This window comes from Mustela nigripes, chromosome 3 (assembly GCF_022355385.1).
Source record: "Mustela nigripes isolate SB6536 chromosome 3, MUSNIG.SB6536, whole genome shotgun sequence".
Lineage (NCBI taxonomy): Eukaryota > Metazoa > Chordata > Mammalia > Carnivora > Mustelidae > Mustela > Mustela nigripes.
Window position 1 is genome coordinate 16,115,939 of NC_081559.1, and position 23,649 is coordinate 16,139,587.

Genomic DNA, 23,649 nt, shown 5'->3' on the forward strand with positions numbered 1-23,649 from the left:
GTGAAAGGCAATCACCTTCACTCCCATTTAATCCAAAGATGCTATTATGAAATGCAATTTTTGATAATGGTTTATATTTAGAGTTATGTTTTATTAACAGCCTATGTTACATTTCTATAGAAATGGGAATTACTTCTCCTATTCCTAATATCAATACCTCATTAAAAAAAAAAACCCTCATGAGTAGAAACTAGGTACAAAATGTCAGATAGATGTTATGCTCTAATTAGTGTCTTCCCCCTCCCCATCAGCCAGTTTTTCTTTTAATTTTTCTTTTCGTGCTTATCACCTGACATGGTTAAATACCTTCTAATAACATTATATATCTTTTTATTTAACGAGTGTAAATATGTGTGTGTTTGTGTGTATATATATATGTATTGTTGAAAATGTCTACATTTTTTTGGATGTTAGTCTATTCAAGTATTGCAAATCATATCTGTCTTCTGAGTCAAATATTCAGTCCAGTAATCTCCTGGGTTAGGAGTTACTTGGTCTCTTTAAACTGACTATTTGCATTTCTAAATAAAGAATACTAGGGTATATTCTTACATTAAACATAATCTCTTGATACTAGTTATTATTCAGGATACAAATTGAGTTGGGTCTTAAAGGATGAATAAGACTTTTAATCGATAATAATAATGATGATGATAATTATAATAGCAATGGGTTAGCATTAAAGGAGCACCTTTTTTGTGGTTAGACACTCTTAAGTTTTATCTAATATAATACAACTAAAGAGGAAGGCTCAGAATAATGAGGAGTTATTGAAATTTGGCTTCTAATTCTGGTTTTATCATTTAATCATCCAATTATAGGCCACGTAAACCATCTAACCTCTCAGTGCCTCCAGTTTTGGAGATATTAATGGCTACTACCTCTAGGAGTGGTATGAGAAAGAAATGAGATAATGCAGTCTGATATTATGTGCTTAAACATGGCAAGTGCTCAGTAAATTTTCGCTGTTCTTCTTCTATTTATTATATAGATGAAGAAAACGATTAAGTCTTAGAGACCCTAAGTAACTTCCCTATGTTTACAGAAATGGTTTGAGGCCAATTTGAACTCTGTCTGGTGCCAGAGAACCTGGTGCTAGGTTCACTACTACCTAGGATTCTAGGATAGCGAAGACTGACTGTGGATGGGGAAGGTCAGTGTGGTATTGGTTGAGGCGGGGGGCAGTGAAGAGCACAGGTAAGTGAATGAATGGAGAGACCTGAGGCTGGTTTGGGTCTCAGGCCACTTGTGGAAGGCCTTGTGAGGCCTTGGATGGAAACAGAGACAACTAAGAATCAAGGGAAAATAACCTGTTCTGCAATTATTTTGCATTACTTATTTCTATTAAATAAATTTGACATGTAAAACTGTATAAATTTAAGGTATACAATGTGTTACTTTGACACGTTTATATGTTGTAATATGATTACCATCATAGCAATATTTGTGGTATTACATCATTGCAGCATTCTTTTGCATTTCATTAGGAAAAAAAAACCCACTTTTCTTTTATTTAAGCTATCTTCTAAGCCAGTACTGGTTTCAGTGAACATATATAAGGTTAATGTTCAAATGGGAGAGGTCCTCAAAGATTAGGGAATTCACAAAAGAGATAAAAGAGATCTTACCAGTACGTGAAACTAGGTTTGGGGTTCAAGCACTGTAGTTCCACAGACTGTGCCTTCTCACTTCTGTGGATTGATTTGCCTCAAGGGTTCTGATTCCAGCTTATAAAGGTCACCAGAACTATAAGCAGATGTAGAACATCTGCCAAGGGGACTAGATATTGAATATCTGGTAGCCAACGTATCTTTTCCCTGTTGAGAAATTGATGTGGGAAGTCAAGTCTCCATCCCATTACTTGGGAACATGAGACCAGAATAAGTTCAGGAAGTCATGATTCTGGCAGGGCCAGCCTCATGGGCACATGACTTGTACAGTTGCTCCAGGGTCCCATGTTCATCAGGGCTCCGTGTTTGGTTCAATACTCTGCTGTCACCATCTTGCAATTCTTAATTTTTGAATAAGGGCTCTACAGTTTTTGCAATGGGCCTCAGAAGTTGTGTACCTAGTTGTAGATTAATGAGTTTAATGATACTACACTATAATCCCCATAGGTCCCCCTTTCCACAGTAAGCATATAACCCTGTTGATGGGGCTTCAGATTTGTTTCTTAATGCAGTAGGTCTCTTCAACTGGATAAAACTTAAAATGGCGCTGCTAGCATGTTCATCTCTGATGCCATTTTCCTGACTTTCGTTACTGGCTTATTGACATACCACTTCTTTTGCTTGTTTTATAGTGACTTAAATATTGCCCTGGGTGTATTTCTTTGAGTTGATTTTATGTACTTATAAACAGACCATTTTTATTTCCTAGATTAGCTCTCTGGAAGATATGTTATTTACATGTTGTGGATGAAATCAATGTCCGTAACTCTGAGATTTACATGAAAGTGTGATTAACTAGCAGAGCATGTAGGAGGATAGAACATAAGCGGAATCATTTTGGTGAGATAGAGGAATGTGGGTAGAAACCTAGCAGTCATTGTGACAGTAGGTTGGCCGAGAACCATGCTGTTAAATAAATGAAAAGACTTAGTTGAGAGTTAAGGGCACACATAGAGTTTTTACCCATCATTCCTAGTAGTTAGGCCCTTTCTTGAGTTTTTAATTCTTGGCAATACAAGGAGCCAGGAGAGTTTACAGGAAAGAACAGACATGATTGATGATAGGATAGTAGGGGACATAGAAGAAACATTAAAAAATAACACTAAAAGTTGTTCTTATCTGGGGGACAAAAAAAAATGAGGGAATCTTAAAGTCTTTGAGCACTTTGAAACAAGTTGTAGGAACATATTTTTTTCCATTTTAATAAGGAATTGACTTTGGAATTTCAGCATAAAAATTTGCAGAAAATAATGAGTTAGATATTTAGATTATGAAATCAGTGAAATATTAAAATTTTATTTGTGATTGCTTTATTTAAATAGGTGTATTCATCTGTATTTGTTTAGAATATGAATGTGTGATTTAAAAACCAAATGCCTATCAGTCAAAATATTTCCCACCTGCTCTGTCTTATGGGTCTATCTAAGTAGTAAATTAAATGAAACCAACATTGTTTTACTGCTTGCCCATCATAAAGTATTACTGGTTCCAGGTGAGTACCTATTTATAAGGGACCTTTGAAGATTTAATAGAGGGTCTTAAATGAATGGAATACCATGTAATGAAAAATTTTACATCATAAACAAAAATGAGGGGTAAACTGTCAAGCATTTTGCAAAGATAAAAAAGACAACATACTCAAAATTAAAAGAGCTTATACATGCTGGTAAGAAACACCAAAAGCAAAATGGAAGAGAAAGGTAAAGGGTATGAACAGACCATGCATTGAAGAAATAAAAATTGTTTATGGAATTATTATCAATATCACTAGCAATCAAATAATTTACCTTTAAAAAGGGAATATAATATGGTCTGCAAAATTAGCAATGATTGAAAGAATGATACTACTTTACACACATAACCTTCGTTTTCATGTGTCACAAATGGCAGAATGGCGACATCATTTATGATACGACTAATTATGTCATGAACTATTATTCCGTCATGAGTTTTCTTCATTTCTGCCAATTAAAATTAGAGAAAATTGCACACAAGAAAATCTTAAGTGAAAATATCAGAAACTCATGCGTTATGCAGTATGGTTCCAGTAACGTTGAGATACGTGTGTAGATCCATAGAAGAGAAGATTGGACCCAAAACACCCAACATTGTAACGGGAATTTTCTTTTCTACTGCATGTTTTCAGAAGTCTCTCTAATGGCAACCTTTTGAAGTTGGAAGTTTTCTCTCCCTGTCACACACACCCCCCCACACACCACATATACAATGTGCCAGAGAGAACTGGGGGAGATGACGATCCCTATATATTCCTGCCTCCACATTTTTTTACCTGAAAAGCATGAAAGCCTAAAGTAGCAAGGTACAAAAGTGGCCGCTGGGTTTGAGAGTTTTAGTGCAAAGACTGGCTTTTGAAACCCAAGCTTGCCGATGGTGTTAGCAACCTGGATTTTTGGGTCCAATCCTAATTTTAAAACTTGTGTTTATTTATTTATTTATTTATTTATTTATGCTCTAAGTATATTCAATGTATTTCATTTCTTGATTTAGAAATAAATCATAATTTTTATGCCTACAAAAGATAGTTTATTTTTTTTTTTAAGATTTTATTTATTTATTTGACAGAGATCACAAGTAGGCAGAGAGGCAGGCAGAGAGAAAGGAAGGGAAGCAGGCTCTCAGAGAGCCTGATGTGGGACTCCATCCCAGGACCCTGAGATCATGACCTGAGCCGAAGGTAGTGGCTTAACCCACTGAGCCACCCAGGTGCCCTACAAAAGATAGTTTAGATGCTTTAGGAAGAAGGCCTTTTGTGTGAAGTAGCCAAATTTGCAGAGGACTCTCAAAGACCATCTTTCTACAGTTAGAGATAAGACCTAAAATGCAAGTACTTCCAGAGGAGGTAATACACTTCCTGTGACTGAGCAGGGAGCAAGGACCAAGGACCCCAGGCTTCTTGTCTTCAGGCCCCAATTAGCGAGGCATCATTCGATGTGAGTTTAATACACCCACAATCATAATTACAAATCTTGACATTTAGATGCTCCAAAGTCAACATCCCAGCAGGGTTAGCCACATTATCACTAGTTAAGGAGATACAGAGCAATTAGAAGCTAAAGGAAAAGGTTAACTCTACCACTCAGAGGAAAGGAGTTCAGCAGCTAAACCCACCTGCAACTGTAGTGTTAATTTTTTAAAATATCGGCTTCAAAGCCTTGTCACCATGACAAGGAAGATCTGAATCTAAATGGAATATTTAAGAGCATGGCCTCCTCAGCTCTCAATCAGGCTGCACACTGACCTTTGTGTGGTCTCCACCAGTGGATCAGCTGTCACAAAATGCGGGAGAAAGTGGAACATCATTGGACCTGTCGTGAGGTCAATCAGCCGGTGCTCAGGCCAATTTGCCAAGGAGTCGGTTCCCTCACCAGACTGATGAAATGTAGTACCAATTAATCACCTGCTAATTTGCAGGGAGTTGAAAACTTCCTCGTATTTGTTGTCCCACTCTTCACTTTGCTTGGCCTTGTGGGATCTCAGGCCCAGAGCGTGAGGCCACCTCAGAGACATGTGAAGCTGTCGGAACTTGTGTTTTAGGTCACCAGGGTTACAGTCAAAGGGACACCTGCCTCAGGCCAGCACCGCCCTATTTTCGCTAGAAGGCTCTCTGTGGTTTGCAGTCCCCGAAGGAAGGGCATATGTTCAAGTGCATGCAAAAGACATTCTCTCTTTGAAACTCTCATGATCTAGTAAGATCTCATTGCTGTTTCTATTGACCTGTCAATTCTTTATCTGTCTTGAGAAGGTGGTGGCTTTGTCATCATTCCCTGCAGAGGTTTATTATCTGAGAGCTGTTGAGTTGTTGAGTTGTCTTAAAAGCAGAAAGGTTTCTTTCTTTTTTTTTTTTCTTTACCAAATAGACTGTTCTATTTGTAGCCAAGTCTCATAAATTCAAATACTTGTCAAAATAAATGAATAGTATGTTTGTTATATTCATGACTTAAAATCACGTTTGATTGCTTACTCATTAATCCACAAAATTAAGCAACACACCCTGGATTGCAGTCATTAGTACAAATGAGCGGGGTTCTTCGAAGCGTCAGATGTAGTGGAGCGCATTGTACAGGCGTGTTTGTTTCAAAACTAAGTATGTTAATACAAAAATTAGTTTTATAATTTCAGAAGGTTTCCTCTGGAAGAAAACCAAGTATTTAACTGTAGTCCACCAGCAAACGGGGTTGGGATCATAATATACAAGGTGGATTTTTGATGGAAAAACAGTAAAATGTAACTTTACTTTGAGCCTCAAGGATGGGCAGGATCTATTCTGTCCTCTGTAGAGGTGTACATAGTAAGGGAGGTTACCTTTATTCCTAATTGGGTGGAAAAATCAGGACTTGGGGAGATGGTGTCCACCTTAAAAGTGTAGACATCCACATAACAGAGGCTTTGCTTTTCTGCTGGGGTACAGCAGAGAACGTAAATCACTCATTTACTTCACCCCTTTCCTGTGCCAAGTACCTACTAGGATCTTGGAATATAAAGTCAGATTGTACTTGAAGAGACATTTGGCTGGCTCAGTCAGTAAAGCCTGCCACTCTTGATCTCAGGGTCATGAGTTTGAACCTCCCATGGGTGTACAGATTACTTAAGATAAGATCTTTAAAAAATAATAAAGTCAGGTTATACTTGAATTCTGTCCTCTGTGATGTGGAGCTAATACAGCTTTTCTCATAAGGTTTCTTAGGAGTATAAAATGGACTAAGTATCTTACGACACGGTCAATGTATGTAAGCTTTGTAATTTAAAAACTATTTTTCCCTGTGCTATTTTATGTTTTCTAGTGTCGGATACACTCCCTGAAAAAAGACTACTCTTCCAAAAATGCAGGCTAGATACATGTGATTTATTTAAGAATAATTTGAAGAAAAAGCCCTTTTATGTGTACGTGTGTCCATGCATTTTAAAAAATACCTTCATTTCTGATAAGGTACATTCTCCCAAGACCTTTGAAGCCCTTGCAAATGGATAAAACTGAGGAACGTCCAGTGATACACCGGGTTAACGCAAGCAAAGCTGCCCAGCGGCTTGGCATCATTTCTGAGAATTCCTCAGCTCCTTTAACCTTAAGATCTTTCACTTTCTTGTATGTCCGCCATTTTTAATCTGTGTAATTCAGAGACAGAGGAAATAGTCTTACTAACAAAGCCAGATATATTGAGTTCTTATAATCTCTGACATCCGTATTATCTCAGAATGCTTAAAACTTCTTCCAGCTTCTTTAGCTGTGTGCTTATCCCACTGCTTCCCCCAAGGGCCTTTAGGAGTAGGGCTTGGTGGCTGCCCCCTGACCTCCAGGGAGCCTTTTGCCCAAACACGGCTATGGATGGTGAAGGGCACAGAGGAAAATGTCTTCAGGCTTTCCTCGTGTATATTAGGTGTCAGTTGTGAAGGTTGTTTCATAAGCGCTGAGCTGTGACTACTAAGGAAAGTCAAGAATGCAACAAAAACAAACCCAGGATTCTCTTGAACTTAAGTCAGTCCCAGAGAAAACAGGATTGAGTCTAATGTGTTTAATGCATACGTGGCCTCTTAGTGAGTTGCTGTGTAATTAAAGAAGGTAAATATAGTTTTGGCCAAAGTATTGGGGGATTTTTAATAGGCATATTTTGTTGTCATCACAGGCGATGTAGGCAGCTGTCTCTTTAAAAAGCAATGAGAATAAATATGTTTCTTAGTACAGTTGAATAAATTATGTTATTTTCTTTAGAATGAAGCTTAAAGCTATAAAGTTTGTGAAGGTCCCTATTATGGATTTTCAGTTTGAAGAGGTGATGAAAATTGGTTTATCTCATTTACTGAATGTCGATTGAATTTTGTGAGAATCAGAGCTGTTACATACTTGCTCCAAGGACGCTAGATTTGATGCTCGAATCTGATGAAGATGCTAATGTGAGCATACTAATTTTTGAAACTCTGGATTAAATGCTTTTAGCTAGCTGTCAAAATCCCATGAAGGAAGATCACCTATTTTCAAACCTTTGTTTAAAGTGGCATAAAATTAACTCACATAGCCAGTTGTTATTTAGTTACAAGCAGATGCATACATTTAAATGAAATTCTGCAGTGTTTCACTCTCTTCCCAAAGGTGATAATGTGTTTTCCTCTACTTGTGAAATTGTTGTAATTTCACAGTCTTACTTAGATTTAATTGTGTTTATTAAGATTTGAGACAAATGATTCCAATTTTATTTTGTAGGATCCTCGTTTTTTTCCCTTTGTCTTTTAATTTTGTTCGATAGTCAGTAATATGGAATATGGATGAAACAGTAAAAATAGCAATATGTTGTTAAATTCAACAGTTTAACCCAAAGAACTCAACATGGCAAATAAGCTTTTCTTAGTAGTACATTAGTTTACTTGACGTGTAATTAAAATAGAGCCACATATTTCTTACTGTAATTACTACTACAAAAAATATACTTTCATAAATTATATTCTATGAGCATTGGGATTCTTCTTTTTTTATTCTCTATGTAGGCTAAAGATAATAGCATCAGATGATAAAAACTCAGGCTATAAAAGTGACAGAATGCTGTAAGTTGATAACAGAGAAAACCACATCATGAATATTGAAGGATTCTGCAATAAATGTACCTGGTGGCATTTATTATTAAAATATTTACTTGTCACTGTAGAAACTGAAGACGTTGGTATATTGCTTCCAGTTATGGTGGAAATAGCACAGCTCATGTATTGTTAGCCGGGAGAGCAGTTCGCGTCTAAGGGCTGTGTGTTCTTGTGTGATGAAGAGCAAGGGGAAAAAAAAAAAAAAAGAAAAGAAAACAAAAATTACCTATTTGATGTGTTTGATCTTGGTGCTTTCTCTGTTCCTCTGTCAATCCTGTGATGAAGAGATTAAAGAGAAGCAACAAAGTAAAAGCAGAATATGGATAAACAAGTCAAGTGGGATTTAGTCTGGAAGCCAGAGAATGGTAGCTCTGGTAGGAAAAGGAATTAACATTTAACCTTCCGTTGTGTACCAGGCTCTGTGCTAAGTATTTAGGCATGTTAGGGATATTATCGAGGAAATTAGCATTCCACCTCCACTCGACTCACCCCCCCGAACACACACACACGTGTGTACACGCACACACATGCATGCAACTACCCCAACACACAAACACACGTGTGTGTACACACCCATGCACGTAACTACCTCAACATGCACGTGCACATGCACACAAGCATGCAACTACCTCAGCCTATAAACACATGCATGTGCACACGCACACACATGCACGCAGCTACCCCAACACACACACACACACGCACGCATGCACACACACCTTTACTAGTGACATTGATCGTAATAGTCTCACTGTTTAGGTCTAAAAACAGGTCAAAGTCCTTGAAGAGATACTGATGGTGTGAAATGGCAGAGAACACATGGCCCTTTTGATCAAGTCTATTATTCCGGTTTCATGGATGCTGTAAATTATCCAAAGTTCTTCTGTCTCCTTTCATCTTCGAGTTTTTCATTGTTGACTTTTTCATTATTTTAACCTTTACAAGGTGAGTATGAGAAAAAGAGGGAAGTATTCTCTAACGTGAGGTTTATGGGTGACATTACCTTCAGCCGTGGGCAGGGGACATTTGAAGTTACCAAAACCAGTGCCTCATCTTTGAATTGCAAACACCGTCCACATGGACAACTGAGATCTAGCTAGTGAATATAATTTGGACCTGCTACAATAATGTGTTTCTCCTTCTGTGTTTTCCTAAGTCCTGTTTAGAGGATAGGTGTGTTCCTGAGAATTCCACTCTACCTCGACCTCACAGAGGTATGAAACACAGGGACAAACACTGTACCTCTCCTGGGTGCCTTAATTTTACTGGCAATTAAAGAGAAAAACTTTATTAAAGATTAATACAAATTAATCTATTAATTAAGATTAAATCTATTTTAATTAAGATTAATCTATTAATTAAGATTAAAATTTGTTTCGAAACAAGAACAGAAAGCTGGTAGAATACATAAAGTAAGACTTGAATTTTGAAATCTGAGCCCTTTGGCTGTGAGCTTATGGTATGCCCACTCAGGCTAGGTCCCCACTACCCTGGAGGTCTCTTTTTTACATTTGTTCTCAAGCTACGTTGGGGCACACATCTGGAAGCTTGACACCAGGTACATCCAAGTGGCATCTTGGAGAAAAGTGAGCAGGGAAGTGCCTGGTGCCAGGCTGCTAACCTTACCTCCCTCTCCATCTGCCACTCACCCCTAGCTCAACACTCCCGCTCCTGCAGACAACAAAGAAACAGATTCTCCCTTTCAAAGTTGAGCCTGAAAAAGAAAAAAGAACACACATAACCTCTATTTTTGGAGCTTGATGTGGCAGAAGCAATTTCTCCCAGTGTTGAATAGAAAAATGAGGAATTTCTCCCCCATAATAACCAAACCAAAACAACAGCCATAATGATAATGACACTCAAAAAACACGTATTCGTTGTACATGTGTTCATTCATGAACTCATTCATTTCTAACAAAAAATAATTTGAATGTTGATTCTAAAAACACATGAAAAAATCCAGGTATCTTTTATCCTGTTGCTATCTTAGGGGTTACTATCTGTTCTGGCCTCACTTTACTCATTTTATTCCAACAAATATATGTTCAGTGCCTGCTGTGTATACTCACCATTCTCGGCGACAGGGATACAATAAAAAAGACAAAAATCACTGTTTTCTTGGAGCTTATATTCTAGTACAGTGAGAAGACAGGCAATAACTAAGACAAACAAGAAGAGATGAACCATCGAGAGGGTGATAAATGCTACAAAGAAAAAGGAAGAGAAGGTGGGAAGTGGTGGTGGTGTTGCAATGCAGATAGCGTGGCGTTGGGGTAAAGATGGGAAGGACAGAGAAGCAAGCCACGCGGGTGTCTGGGGGAGTCTGCTTCAGCAGAAGGGGCGGCAAATGCAAAGATCCTGAGTCGAGGGCAAAGAAGAAGTCGTAGCTGAATAGACTCCCGAGAACAGGGGAGAGTGTACTCAGAACACGAGGTCAGAAATTTCACAGGGAGTCCACAGACCCAAGTCCATTGCCAGGACTTGAGCTTCACTGTGACATGAGAAAACGAATGACCAGAGGAGAGAGACATGACCTGCCTTGTGACCTGCCTTGTGTTTCGGTAGGGACACTCTGGCTGCTGTGGAGAACGATTGAAAGGGAGCATGGATAGAACCGACGAGACCAGACAGGAAATTGTTGTCATAATCCGTGGGAGAGACTAGAAGTGGGGTCCAAAGTGGTGAGAACGGAGGGGTGAGAAGCAGTTAGACTCTGACTGTATTTTGAGATTCGTTGGCAAATTGGTGTGTGTGAGGTGCAGGAGATATAGCGAGGAAGGGAGGGAAAAAGGCATCGAGGATTAGTAGGAGGTTTTTATCCTGAGCAATTGGAAGAATGGAGTGCCATTAATCGGGATGTATAAAGATTATGAAAGAGCTTTGGAAGTCAGTTTTTCACATGTCATGTTAGCCAGTGGATCTTATGATCCTGGAGTTCAAGAAGCATTCTGGGTGGAAGATTTAAGTTTGGAATTTATCAGCAGATACTTACATCTATGCCATGAGACAAACAAGGTGCCGCCCCCCAAATTTAGACATATTTCGCATTTTTACAGACAAGAAGGATAAGTAAAAGGAAATTTAATGAAGGGCCTAGAGAGTTGAAGATGTCTGAGAAGGCAAGTGAAGACAATAATTTAAGGAAGAAGGGAGTGATTGACTGTGTCCTAAAGTCAAAGCAGAAAACTGAGGGATTTAGCTACCTAAAGATTGTTTTTGACCTTGATAAGAACAGTTTCTGTGGAGTAGAGGGGCGAGAACCTGACCAGTGTGGTCTCAGGGTCTCAGCAAGGATTGGGAAGGAGGGAGACTGGAAGTTGCTCTGTGGACAGCTGTTTGAGATTTTGCTTTCAAGGAAGGTTGAGAAATGGGTATGGTATCTGTAGGAGTCCTGAAAAAGTTATTAAAGCCTTTTTGTTGTTCATTTTTTGTTTTGAGTGGGAGAATGAATAGTGTATTTGTGGACTAACCTTCCTGTGTCTCTCTGGGGATAAGATGCCGAAATACTGATGGACATCTGTGTGGACAGGAATTTTGATCAGGAATAATGGCTGTGTGAAAGGTCTCGGATTATGGGGTCTTTGGGAAATGTTGGTGTTGCACTGGGTGACATGAACATACCAGCATTGCAGAAGGAGAACGGAAGGGTCACCAGAAGATGGATAAGGCAGCAGAAGAGGAAGGCATCCAAATGAAGTATTGCCTGTTTGCATTTTGCATAGCGTTTAGGTTACTACAGTCCATACGATGTCAGTGAAAAATCTCCCACATGCCTTAGAAGTTTAGTCTAGGTGAAACCTTAACAACAGAAAACTTTAAATAGAATTCCTTCTTTCATGTCCATCTCATCTGTGTGGGAAAGGTGATTTGTAATGAGTTTAAGTTCAGGGAGGGGAGGCCGTTTTCCTGCACCGGACACTTCGGAAATCACATGTCTTCTGTGGAGGAACTAGAACAGTGGTTTAATGTTAATTGATGCATCTCTGTAGCCCTGTCTGCTAAGAACTCTGTTACCCAGGAAGGTAGATGTTTTGATGAGTCAAATAATCTAGCTGATAAGGGCCTGCCGTGTGTACAGTTTAAATCAATTGTCGATGTTGAAGCGAGTGTGAGTTGTGGTGTGTTGTGGGTGTTGAGGTTAAGAGGGCACGGAGAGTTAGTCAGCAGCCAGCACTGATGGAGCCAATGACTGACTCCTTGTGGGGACCACAGAGTCAGGAACTGAACCTCTTCTTTCCAGGCGTAGAGACTCATTCATTCATTCATCCTCACACCAGGAGTAGACTCCGTGGAGATATTTCCTGTCCTCCACGGGACTGGGAGACAGATTGTGAGACTCGGGGGTGCTCCAGTTCTTCTTAGCATCATCTTTGGGAAGAATCATGTATTGTGTTTTCTGTGTCCAGCATATTCTTTAGGACATAACCTCCTAATGGACAAACCACGTATATTTGACAATAGAGCCTCTCTTTGTACAAGTTTTCTTTTTGGAAAACAGTCACCCTGTGGTCTGAAACCCTGGATGGAAAATTTAAAAAGACTAGATTCAATTACTTTTTAGTCTTTAGATATCAATTACTTTTTAGTCTATCTTTTTGGAAAACAGACGCTATGAACTGTAGTGTTCTCTCATTTGCTACATAGATGTGCCATTTTTATTACATATGCTATAAACTTGTTGGATATGATAGTATGGAAAACAGTAAAGTATCTCGAGGAGGAAGGTTTAAATAACAGATATAAGTAATGACTTATGAGTTTTCAGCTTTAAGATTCTGTATTATGCTTTAGATACTATTCCATTTTTTATCTCTTTTCCCCAATATTTAAGGCACAGTGCATATAGTAGTAGTTAAGGATGTAGCAAGAGAAGAAATAAGGTACTAGTCTTAACTTACACACAAGTGTTCATAGAACCAGTATAATAAGCCATTTTGCCTCGCCGATTGGCAATTAAAATAAATGTCACTCAGATGTGTTAGAATTCACCAATACGCAAAACTGAAATTATAATCATGTCACAAAAAAAGTGACAAAAATAACACTTCCAGCACATTTTAAAAATTGATTTTATTTTCCTTTACAAGATTGAAAGTGTTAAACTCTTCACTCTGACCAGATGATTAGAAAGATACAGATCTACTGATTATTTTTATACTAGAATAATCTTTCATTATTAATCTATTTAAGCCTTCTCTCAAATCAGTTCATCAGTGCTGCCAATTAAAAATAGAAAATGTATGTGCTCAATTTCAAGAATTAAAAATAATGCCTTGGGAGTAGCATTTCTTTCCTGTGGTAAGAGGATTGTTGGATTTTCCAATTAAAGAAGTCTCCATACTGGAAATGAGTAGTCAATTATGAAAATTATTTTTGAATAGTCAATTTGCATATCCCTAATTGTATTCATTTCTTTTGAAAGACTGAACTTGGAATTTATGATGTTTTGATTGATTACGCCTGCATTTGTGTTATTAATACTATTGCTAACAAGGTTCCCCTCTGAATGGGCCTTCGAGTGTCTTTTCTGAATAAATGTTTGAATCACAAGTAGGTTTGTTTTATTTAATGAATGAAAAATAGCTGAAGGTTTACTAGCAGTTTTCAGATTTGCACACACTGTTCTTTGTCGGGTTGACAGTAGCGTCCCCTCGGTGCTTCCTACATGCACTCTTGCACTTCTCCCAATCACCCGACGAGCAGCGTGCGAGGTCTCTCTATGGTGATGCTGTCTGCTGGCCGAAAATATGGTTTCAGCAGGACTGTCCTCACTGTTCGTACAGCAGTGTTTGTGCAATGAATATTTTATGACATCTTGCCCTTTATGAAAAATGACTTGGAAGTGGACAATTAAATGTTTTTATATTAATGACAAGGAACAGTTCTCCTATGAAACAACACTGAGACGAAGATGGAAATAATCTGGTTAAAAGTGCTGATGTGTAGTCTCATTGGACTTGACGTTCATTGGACTTAAACCAGTCAACATAGCGTCATGAAGGAAGAGAACAAATTTAAAGGGATGTATCAAAAGGGGATATCTGTGTGCACAAAGTGAACACATTGTATTGAAATATGCACACTCGTTTGTCGTGGTTGTGTCTAAAAAGGCAGCGATGATTATGGATTTCGTAATATCTTAGCTCTCTGAGTTTGGAATGTCCCCTTTTACCTTGTAGATCTGTTGTTCAGCTTTTGCATATTCAACTTTTATTTCTGGAAACCCTCTTAAAAAAAAATACTGAAGTCCTTTCTGGTATGTTGGAAAAGGTGGCGAGGGGAGTTAGCCAAAATCGGTTATTTCAAGAACAGACAAACCATTAGTGAAGTCCTGCCATGGTCCTTTCAGACGTAATATTGAATTGGGAGTTGTGGTACAGTAACATTCAAGTTACAAGTTTTCAAAAGCTGTTTTCCTTAAAATCCATGAAAGATCACAATCAGCTAGAAACAGTGTTGTGTGCTATGCATGCCATTCAAAGTAATTAGTGTGGTTGGATTTGTTTGTAGCTGATTGCTGTGTTTGATGAACAAGAACCACTCCACAAGATTGAGAGCCCCAGCGGAAACCCTGCAGGCCGGCAGAGCCCAGATGCCTTTGAGACGGAAGTGGCTGCCCAGTTGGCTGCGTTTAAACCAATTGGTGGGGAAATTGAAGTGACCCCTTCTGCTCTGAAATTAGGTATGTGTATCTTCACTATTATATTCTTCACTTGCTTAAAATACGTCATTTTGCTGATTATGAGTGGCTTCTATAAGATGACTTATCCTCTTAGTATCTTTCTTGAAAAATCTGGTTTGTCTTTAAATTATTTTTACATAGCTCTTTGTAGCTATGGACACTCAGACAAGGGGATGCATTTGTTTTGTTTGGTTTGGTTTTTTCTCCTTGAATGACGGGTGGGTCTGAATTGCGTGGTCTTGAAGTATCCTATAGGACAGGCTGGTCTGTAAGTGACGGGGTTCATCTGTACCCTAGGGGGATCACTTAAAAAAAAAAACTCTCTGAAGAGTGTCATTTGGCAAAAGCTAACATTTATCAAGGAATTCAGACTAGGAATAAAGGCCACTTTCTGTTTCAGCCACCTTCTTTTTCTCCTCACACTCTGTATCTCAGACTTCCGGGAAAACATTTTGAAGTTGGTCTCTTAATTCTAGCCTACTGATTTATTTACACAAGAACAACTCACCCGATAATTTTGTTCAGAATTCCTCATTTTTGTTTTGAAGGCATTGGGAGAAAAATAAACATTCTTCTCAAGTTTCAGTGAATTTACACCTCTAAGATCAATGTCAGTTTTTGGTGATACCTCTCGGAGGTAAATTTAGGTCAGTTTCACAGCATGAAGCTTTTGAAAATCTGCTAACATTTTGGCACTTAGAACAAATTTTCATTCCTATTGAAGGTGTGCATATGTTTTGAGACTGCTCTGAGCACCTGTTAGATAGGTTAATTCTCCGGGTAGAAGAACAGAGGCTTTTACTACTGTGCGAGGGGAATCTTTCCCTTGCAAAGCAGAGTGTGCGCTTAAAATCACAGAAGTCCTGCAGAGAGCCGGCTTTTTCCCATCTGAAGCAAAATGTTGACTGGAAAGTTTATTTTACATACCACAATCCTGAATATCCGTATTTGGTACTAATCTTCTGGAAAGCATCTGTGGTGCCGCTTTTATAATAAACCAAGTGGAAATTTATGACCTCTAATCTTCCTGATGTTCCTCTATCCTTTGGAAACCCAGCTAGTGACGCGATGTTCTGGAATGCGTGCGGACAGCCCAGGGCTCCGTGGCAGCTTCCCCATCCACAGAGGAGGTCTGTGGCTGCAGCAACCTCACCGCCCTATCATTCATTTGCATAATGGATGCCTTTTTATCCATTATGCAAATGAGATGGGAGGGAAATTAGGCAATAAGGGAAGACGAAAGGAGAAAATTGCTCTCGCTTGTTTTAATATTCTATTTATAAGCAAGCACTGTGTGGTCTTCAAAGGCTGAACCTTAGAGTAGCCTGTGCTGGGAAATTTGTTTCTGCCTTCCCTTAGGAGCTCTCCAGGTCGGGGGTGGGGGTGGGGGGCGTGTTTTTCTTAAGCTTTCTCAGCTTCTTTTGTTGAATTGTCTGAGCAACATAATGTTGAAGTCAGGGAGAAAAGTAAGCTGAGGTTCTTTTTCTTTAAAAGTGAATTTTCTACTTCTTTGGTGAAAGAGAGAGAGAAAAATCTTTTTTAGTGGCGACTACATGCCAGGCCCTGAGCTCAAAGCAGTGCAGCAAGTGTTCTTAATCCTTTGCTCATGACAACTCATTTTTTTGGGGAATTTTTTTAAAGATTTCATTTATTTCAGACAGAGAGAGAGCGCGCACACGCTTACATGAATCAGGGGAGGGGGTGGAAGGGCAGAGGCAGAGGGAGAAGCAGGCTCCCTGCTGAGCAGGGAGCCCATGTGGTGCTGGATCCCAGGATCCCAGAATCATTGATTCCAGACCCTGGGATCATGACCTGAGCCGAAGGCAGATGCTTAACAGACTGAGCCACCCAGGCACTCCATGACAGCTCATTTAAGCCTCAGGGTTCTTAGCTGGGTTCCGTTACTCCCCTCATTTAAGAGGCGGGGACACAGTCATGTAGTACTAAAGTAATTTATCCAAAAATCCTATAGTGATTTCATGGCAAAGTCAAGATTTGAACCCTTTCTGTCTCCAGTGTCAGGAACCATTTTTTCTTTGCTGCCTCCAATCTGCTGGTAATAAAAGAATAAGTTGATGGACTTTTTTGGGGTATACTTTGTGACTATGTATCCAAACCTTGAAAGTGCTTACCTCCCTGGCTTCAGATCCATGTCTCTAGTACTGTGGGTGAGGTGATGAGATTAGCTAACCTTCCTCACCGGGTGGTCAGTGTTGCCTCCCAGCCATGGGCTCTGAAGCCCTGGCATCACCTCCACATCCTCCCCTTGCTCGCCAGCCTCACTTCCTTCCGCCTCACGACCTTTGCATCTGGACAGAGCTTGAGAATCACTCAGACCGTCGCGGAGGCCTCCAGCTGACCTCTCTCGACACAGGGCCTGCTTTCTCCCATCCAGGCTTCTGCCAGAGCTGCCTCGCTAAATCACAAATCTGATTATATAACTCCCTGCGTAACAACTTCCAATGGCTTCCTCGTGTGCGGAGAGCCATGTCCAAACTCATTAGCAGCCTGATGCAGATAGTTCCTTGGAATTAGCAGGAGGAATCTGGGCAGGGATGAACACTGAAAAAAAATCAACCCTTATCCCCCCCTCCCGGGTCCAGCAGATTGAGTACTTTTCATTTCTGGAACTTTAAAAGCAAAGAAGAGAAAACGTTTGTCAAGTTTCTCAGGGAAAGTAGAGGAAGCAACCCAGCCTGCTTTGGTGTCTGCCTGTTCTGTGTATCTTTCCTTTTGTTGCCTTGGGGAAGGGTGTGGTCATAGATGGAGCAGACTTCAATGGAGCGTGGAGGGATAGGCCTGGCAGCAGAGGCAATGCTCAGGGTGGCCGAGCGGATGGGACCAGTCGTGCTCTCTGACCCTGTCTGAGATCCTGCTTAGGTGAAGGAGGTGGGTGGCTAGAGGGGGAGTAGCATTTGTGTCCCAGTGATTCATCATAACGCCTGCGCATAAAACGCTAACCACCAGAGCCCCAGCTCTTCACCTCCGCGCCCCACTCCGCTCCCAAGGCCACTGGAACCGGTTGTAGTTCTGGGACGCGTCTGCATAGGCTGGTAGAGCAGACTCAGGGATTGTCAAATTCTTGAGCCCCATTCAAGAAGATGAGGAATCGAATCATTATCAGCTTATATGTTTCTCTCTCTTATCAAGCTACCATTTAACAAATAGGAGGAAACAAAACATTTTTATGATTAGGTCATATTCATCACCAAAAATTTGTATTGTATTGGTGTCTGAAATAAAAATATGCTTGATATCCAGTGTAATTTTTCTATCATTGTCCAACACAAGATGATAATAATATTCTGTTAAAAGCCAACAGCATTCCTGTATGCACACAGAGATTGGCCCCTCTTCTTTTTCTTCCAAGATGAAACACTTATGTACAGAATATGCCAGAAGTTCTTATTTACAGGCTCTTCATGACCTACCTACTTCCTCGCTGCCCACCTTTATTACTGGCCACTCTTTCACAGTTACGTTAACCTGTAGGCGCCAAGAACCACTTGCCATTCCCCAGGCCTCCGTGCTTGTAGAGGAACTTTTTCTCTTTGATCCTCCCTTTGCCTCTTTTCTACTTGGTGGAATTCGTCTGCACCTTTTAAATTCAAGCTCAAATACGATCGAATTTATGAAACCTTGTGTACATCTTGAAGGTAGTACACTACGTATACAATAAATTTAGTTCCCAATACCTCACTCAACAATAATGAGTTACAAAGGTGAATTGAAGAAATCTTCTACTGACCTAAAAGGGTTCAGTATATACCCTGTAAGCTAATGGGGTATATATTTTTATTTACAGGAGGAATTTCAAATCAGTTCATCTAAATTATCTCTTACATTTATTTTCCCAATGGATTTTCTTTTTCTTTTTTTAAAGATTCTACTTATTTATTTGAAAGAGACAGTGAAAGAGCATGAGCTGGAGGAGGGCAGAAGGAGAGGGAGAAGCAGTCTCCCCTCTCAGCAGGGAGCCCGACAAGGGGCTGGACCCCAGGACCCTGAAAACATGACCTGAGCCAAAGTCAGATGCTTAACCAACTGAGCCACCCAAGTGCCCCCACCACAATGGGTTTTCTAATGTAATGCTAAATGACTAAGTCCTGATGCAGAATGATTTACTAGTTTGGGCTAACACTTTAAGAGTCTGTTTCTGAAATATGCCTTCCTACAATATAACCTAGAGATTGCTACCCTAAAAATATATTTAAAAGAAGAGACATGGTAGAACAAACACTAGGTAGAACAGCACAAAATGATATCCACAGAGTCTACTTGGACTTTAAAATCACCCAGTTCAGGAATTTTCCAAGTCTTCTTTGGAGCCCTATGGTACCTCTGAACATGTTTTGGGATTTCAGCAACTATGTGATTGTAGTTAATTAGCAAATGACATTCACTGAGCATTTAAGTTTTAGATGCTCTTCTAATTTATTCACATTCGCTCTTTGTACAGATAGGATTAGTTAAGCTTTTGGGGTGATAGGGAAAAACTGTACCCTAAGATGCTGACCAAACCAGCAAGGGAATTCCAGTCCCTTTCTCAAAGCCCTCCCAGGGTCTTCTCTCCTATCCCATTTCCTGTGTGCACTGAAAGTACCAAGTATGCAGAAGCAGAAAGGTATACATTCCCCTCCCTGCTTGTGCTTGGGGCTCAGACCTTTGGAGAACAGCCTCCTCCTTGCCCGCCGGTGTTACATGAACCTCCGATCCTCCAAAGTCTCTGCGGGGCACTTGGTTCTTCTGCCAGGATCCAGTCCAGGTTCCATAACAAAGGACGAAAGGAATACAGAAAGCTGGTGAGGAGGCAACAGAAAATCCTAATGCCCTTTAGAAGTCCTACTGTAAAGAAACCCACTTCCACTCAAGAATTCTTAGTACCCCGGACAACAGCTTTTGTAAAATTCTGGTTCTGGAAATTTCCTTAAAATTTCCTAATTAGCAGTTCTCTAGACAATTGACATCATTTTACAAACAAGCAAATGTGTGCTCTGATGCCAAATAAATGTTTGGATAAAGAACAAGAGTCCGACGCTGTGTCTATTGGCCTCTAGTACAGCGCTCTTTCAACTTCATGACATTTTGGGGATTAATTGAAGATTTCAATTACCATGTCTTTTAATACTGTATGTGATAAAATACCACCTCATATCCTTTTGGAATTGAGATAGAGTGTAAATTAATAAATAGATACTATGAATAGCTATAAGTCAAAAGGTAATAAGGGAATAAAGACCAGAAAATTAGATGGAGAAAATTTCCTTTAAATCCTCTCTAAGTTTAAAAAAAAAAAGAATTTACTTCCGTCTCCTCAACACTTGTAGGTTTGCACACACCTGCACGCATTCAAGTGTGTGTGTTGGAGGGTTAAGTGCACCAAAACCAATATACTAATGGGATATGGAGGTGATTTTCTTTTCTGTGTTGCGGATACTGTTGTACTCTTTTTGACATCTCAAGTATCTGTACATAAGGCCTTCTGTACATCAGACATATTAGGACATGAAGTTTGAAATTTGGAAGAGTAAGGGTCTTTTAGCCCTCCAGTCAGTAGTTCCTGTGCTGTCTTCAGATCTATGGTACCTGACCTTCTACTGTTGTGCAGAAGACATCTTGAGATCATGGCCCCAAGCCTGGCCCATCCTTGTCCCTTGAGAACCAGTAGTGTGGAGCTGGTCCCAGACCCTACAGTATTTGATCTAGCAGTGTGCCCGGGTAAATCTTTTAATCTAATCATCTTTCCAGACAAAAATAAATAAATAAATAAATCAGGGCACATTTGCCATTTTGATAGAAAGGGGTATTTGAGTTGGGACCATCTGGGTCACTTCGTGATGGGTCATTACCATGTTTCCTTGCCCCACAGTTTTCTTGTCTATAAGATACGCCTTGCTTGCCCTAATGGGCTATGACTGATTTAAGAGAATTTCATTCATACCATGCTGAATCTGAATCTGACTCCATGTGCCTGCCAATTTCTGCCCCATGGCCCCAGTTAATTAGTAGTTGTATTTTGGATCCTTTGATAATTTTTTTCAGTACTTCCTGACAGAAACTTGCTACTTTGGGTTCAAGCTTACGTGAGAAAATATTTTCTTTAGTTATAATTATTTTAGCAATGTAATTTGAACAGTGTGTCAGGATAAAACATATTTGGGACTTGGTTGTTGCCAGTCTTGTGATCTATATTACCCAGATATAAAGCAATCTGATTAAAGTTTGGAGTTTGAAATAGTGTTAGCTTTATTCTCTTCTTGTATGTTAAACTTTGAAGATGAACTTACATGCTATTTGAAAGTGATTCTTACTTCTGAGACTTGAAAGCTGAAAGGTGCCTCAGATGCTTTATTGTTTCCATGTGTGTTTGTGCTTCAAAACTGAAATGGAAATTATGATTGTGTGTTTGTTATAATGTAATTATTTTCCAAAACACTGAGTTCCCTTGTCTTTATTTTCAGTAGTTCTCAGAAAAAAAATTATATAGCCATAGATTAGTGTTGGAAATTGTGACCGTTTTCTATCTGATTTTGACTCATTTACTTCATAAGGGAAACATATGGGAACGTTTGTCTGAATTTTCAAGGAAACCAAAATCCTTTATGGCACTGATCTTCAGGAAAAAATAAAGAAGGGGGAAGTTTATTCCTTTAATTAGGCTGCAGTGTGTAAGTAGCTGCTGTGCCCATAATGTGAGTTTAAGTATTGGCATCTGACCCTAGACAAACACAGTCACACCACACACATAGCAGAACTGAAGCTCGGGGCTGGGCCGGGCTTCTGCCGGAGCCTTTGAATTTGGACTACAAAGCACACAAGCATGTGCAGGTTCCTCATTGCTAGAAGCTCTCCGCTGTGGGCTGTGAAACCAGAGTGGAAATCACCAGGCAACTGAGGTCATTCGCTTGGATGAAACCATAAGTCATAATTTGGTCATTGGGTTTCATCTTATTTGTTTCCTGTTGGGGTTGATTATTCAAAAGTTAACAGCGACAGAATAGCTTTTCTTTCTTCAACTTTTTTTTCTTCCCCGCGAGCCCGGTATTTTCTTCCCATGCAGGCTTAGATGAATGATGTTGTAATTAGCTATGGTAACCTTGCCAGGCCATCATCAATCAGTCACAGCCATAGAGTCAACAAAGTGTGTGCATGCTTTCTGGTGCGACAGTGGCTAAATCGGGATGAAGGCGGTCACGGCGTTTCTAACCCGTTTCTGGCATCATTCTTCTTTTCCCAATGTTTTGGTTTTTATTTGAGTTTGTTTGCACAGTAGGTGAAAGTGGCCGGGAGTGGCGGGAGTCAGATTATATATTGAATATTTTAAAATGTTTTAATACTCCAGAAAGGGCCCGAGGTACTTGGTTGAATGAAAAAATAAAATCAATACCTAAAGACAAGCAACTCCTGAAAATGCTGAAAGGTAATTACCACACAGGAGTCATTTTTGTTTCTGTTAGTGAAGTACAGATGTGAGTAATAGTTCCAATAAGAGTTTTCCAGCATACTTGGCATTACCTTTTCTAAGTAATTGCAGATGAGTGGTCCATATAGGCACACTTCATAGACAGGCAATCAGTTTATAACATTTTATAAAAATAACAGTGAGATTTGCTTGAAAATATTCTGTATTCTTATAAATGTCTTTTAAGTGAGATATTATTTATTGTTATAGAATATTAAACAAGAAAGAAACATTACCATCATCCTAACAGAACTGCTATTTTCACGTTTCTGTTTTCTATCAAGTTTTGCTTTTTATTTTGTCTTAATTTTTTTTTTTTTTAACTACATGATTCCGTTCTCCTTTGCGTGCTGTATCCAATGGCTAAATCTAGTGCTTAAATTGGTACTAAGGTGGTTGTACTCTATAGAAAAAAATATTAAAGGGGATTTGCATTTAGCCATTCACCCAGAAATGACAGATAGCATATAAAAAACAAGCTTTTACTCTGGTTCTTTTCCAGCATAAATTTCTAAGTTGATTATATGTCCTCAAAAAAAGCAAAAAACAAAAAAGAAATCTGCCGAGTTCACCATCTCCCCTTTGGCCTCTTGCCCATGCTGGACCCACACTGAGACAGAGTCTGCAGATCCTCTCATAAACAAACGGAATGAAAGGTCACCTTCCTACCGCTCACTTGATATTAGACCCCTGGGTTTTGAGGCCTCCCTTGCACACTGCTTTTAATAGTAAATCCAGTGAGGCCGGGTTCGCAAAGGCCTACTCCCTGTATGGTGAAAATATTTTCAGTCATACTGTCATATTCAACTTTTCATAGTTCCTTGGGCCACTGATGAAATCATTTGCTGTTTGTTCTTTTAATAAAAGAAGGGGAAGACCGCTCCCCAGCCCCCCAGCACACACACAAACAAGCACGGACACATACGCATGGTCTCTTCTTACCCCCTTCCCAGCCGCCATCACGACTCCCATCTTCCTTTCTTCTAACCCTTCCTTTCTGGGACAGCCAGACAGCACCAGACCGAACGGTCCTCCGTTCTCTGGATAGAGGTTCTGCTTTTCAGAGCCTTCTAAGGTTCCATACACCTTTTTCAAAATGCTTTCAAATTACTTACCTGTATTAAGCATTCCTAACAATAGGATTCAGATTTTTAAATATATAATTCTTTGTGACTGAAGATTACATTTCTCATAAATTTCTAATCACATCTAACCAAATTATTTATGATAATCATGCTGATTTTCTT

The 23,649-nt window shown here is 39.5% G+C and overlaps 1 protein-coding gene across 2 annotated transcripts in view; it reads left to right on the top strand.

The window, feature by feature from the left end:
- The window catches only part of PARD3B (par-3 family cell polarity regulator beta), a 1,033,909-nt gene that overhangs the window by 392,982 nt on the left and 617,278 nt on the right, over positions 1–23,649 (top strand). For both annotated transcript variants that reach the window (XM_059393291.1, XM_059393292.1), the window contains exon 3: positions 14,769–14,940. In XM_059393291.1, coding sequence (XP_059249274.1) covers positions 14,769–14,940 — 172 coding nt within the window. The remainder of the gene's footprint in view (positions 1–14,768; positions 14,941–23,649) is intronic.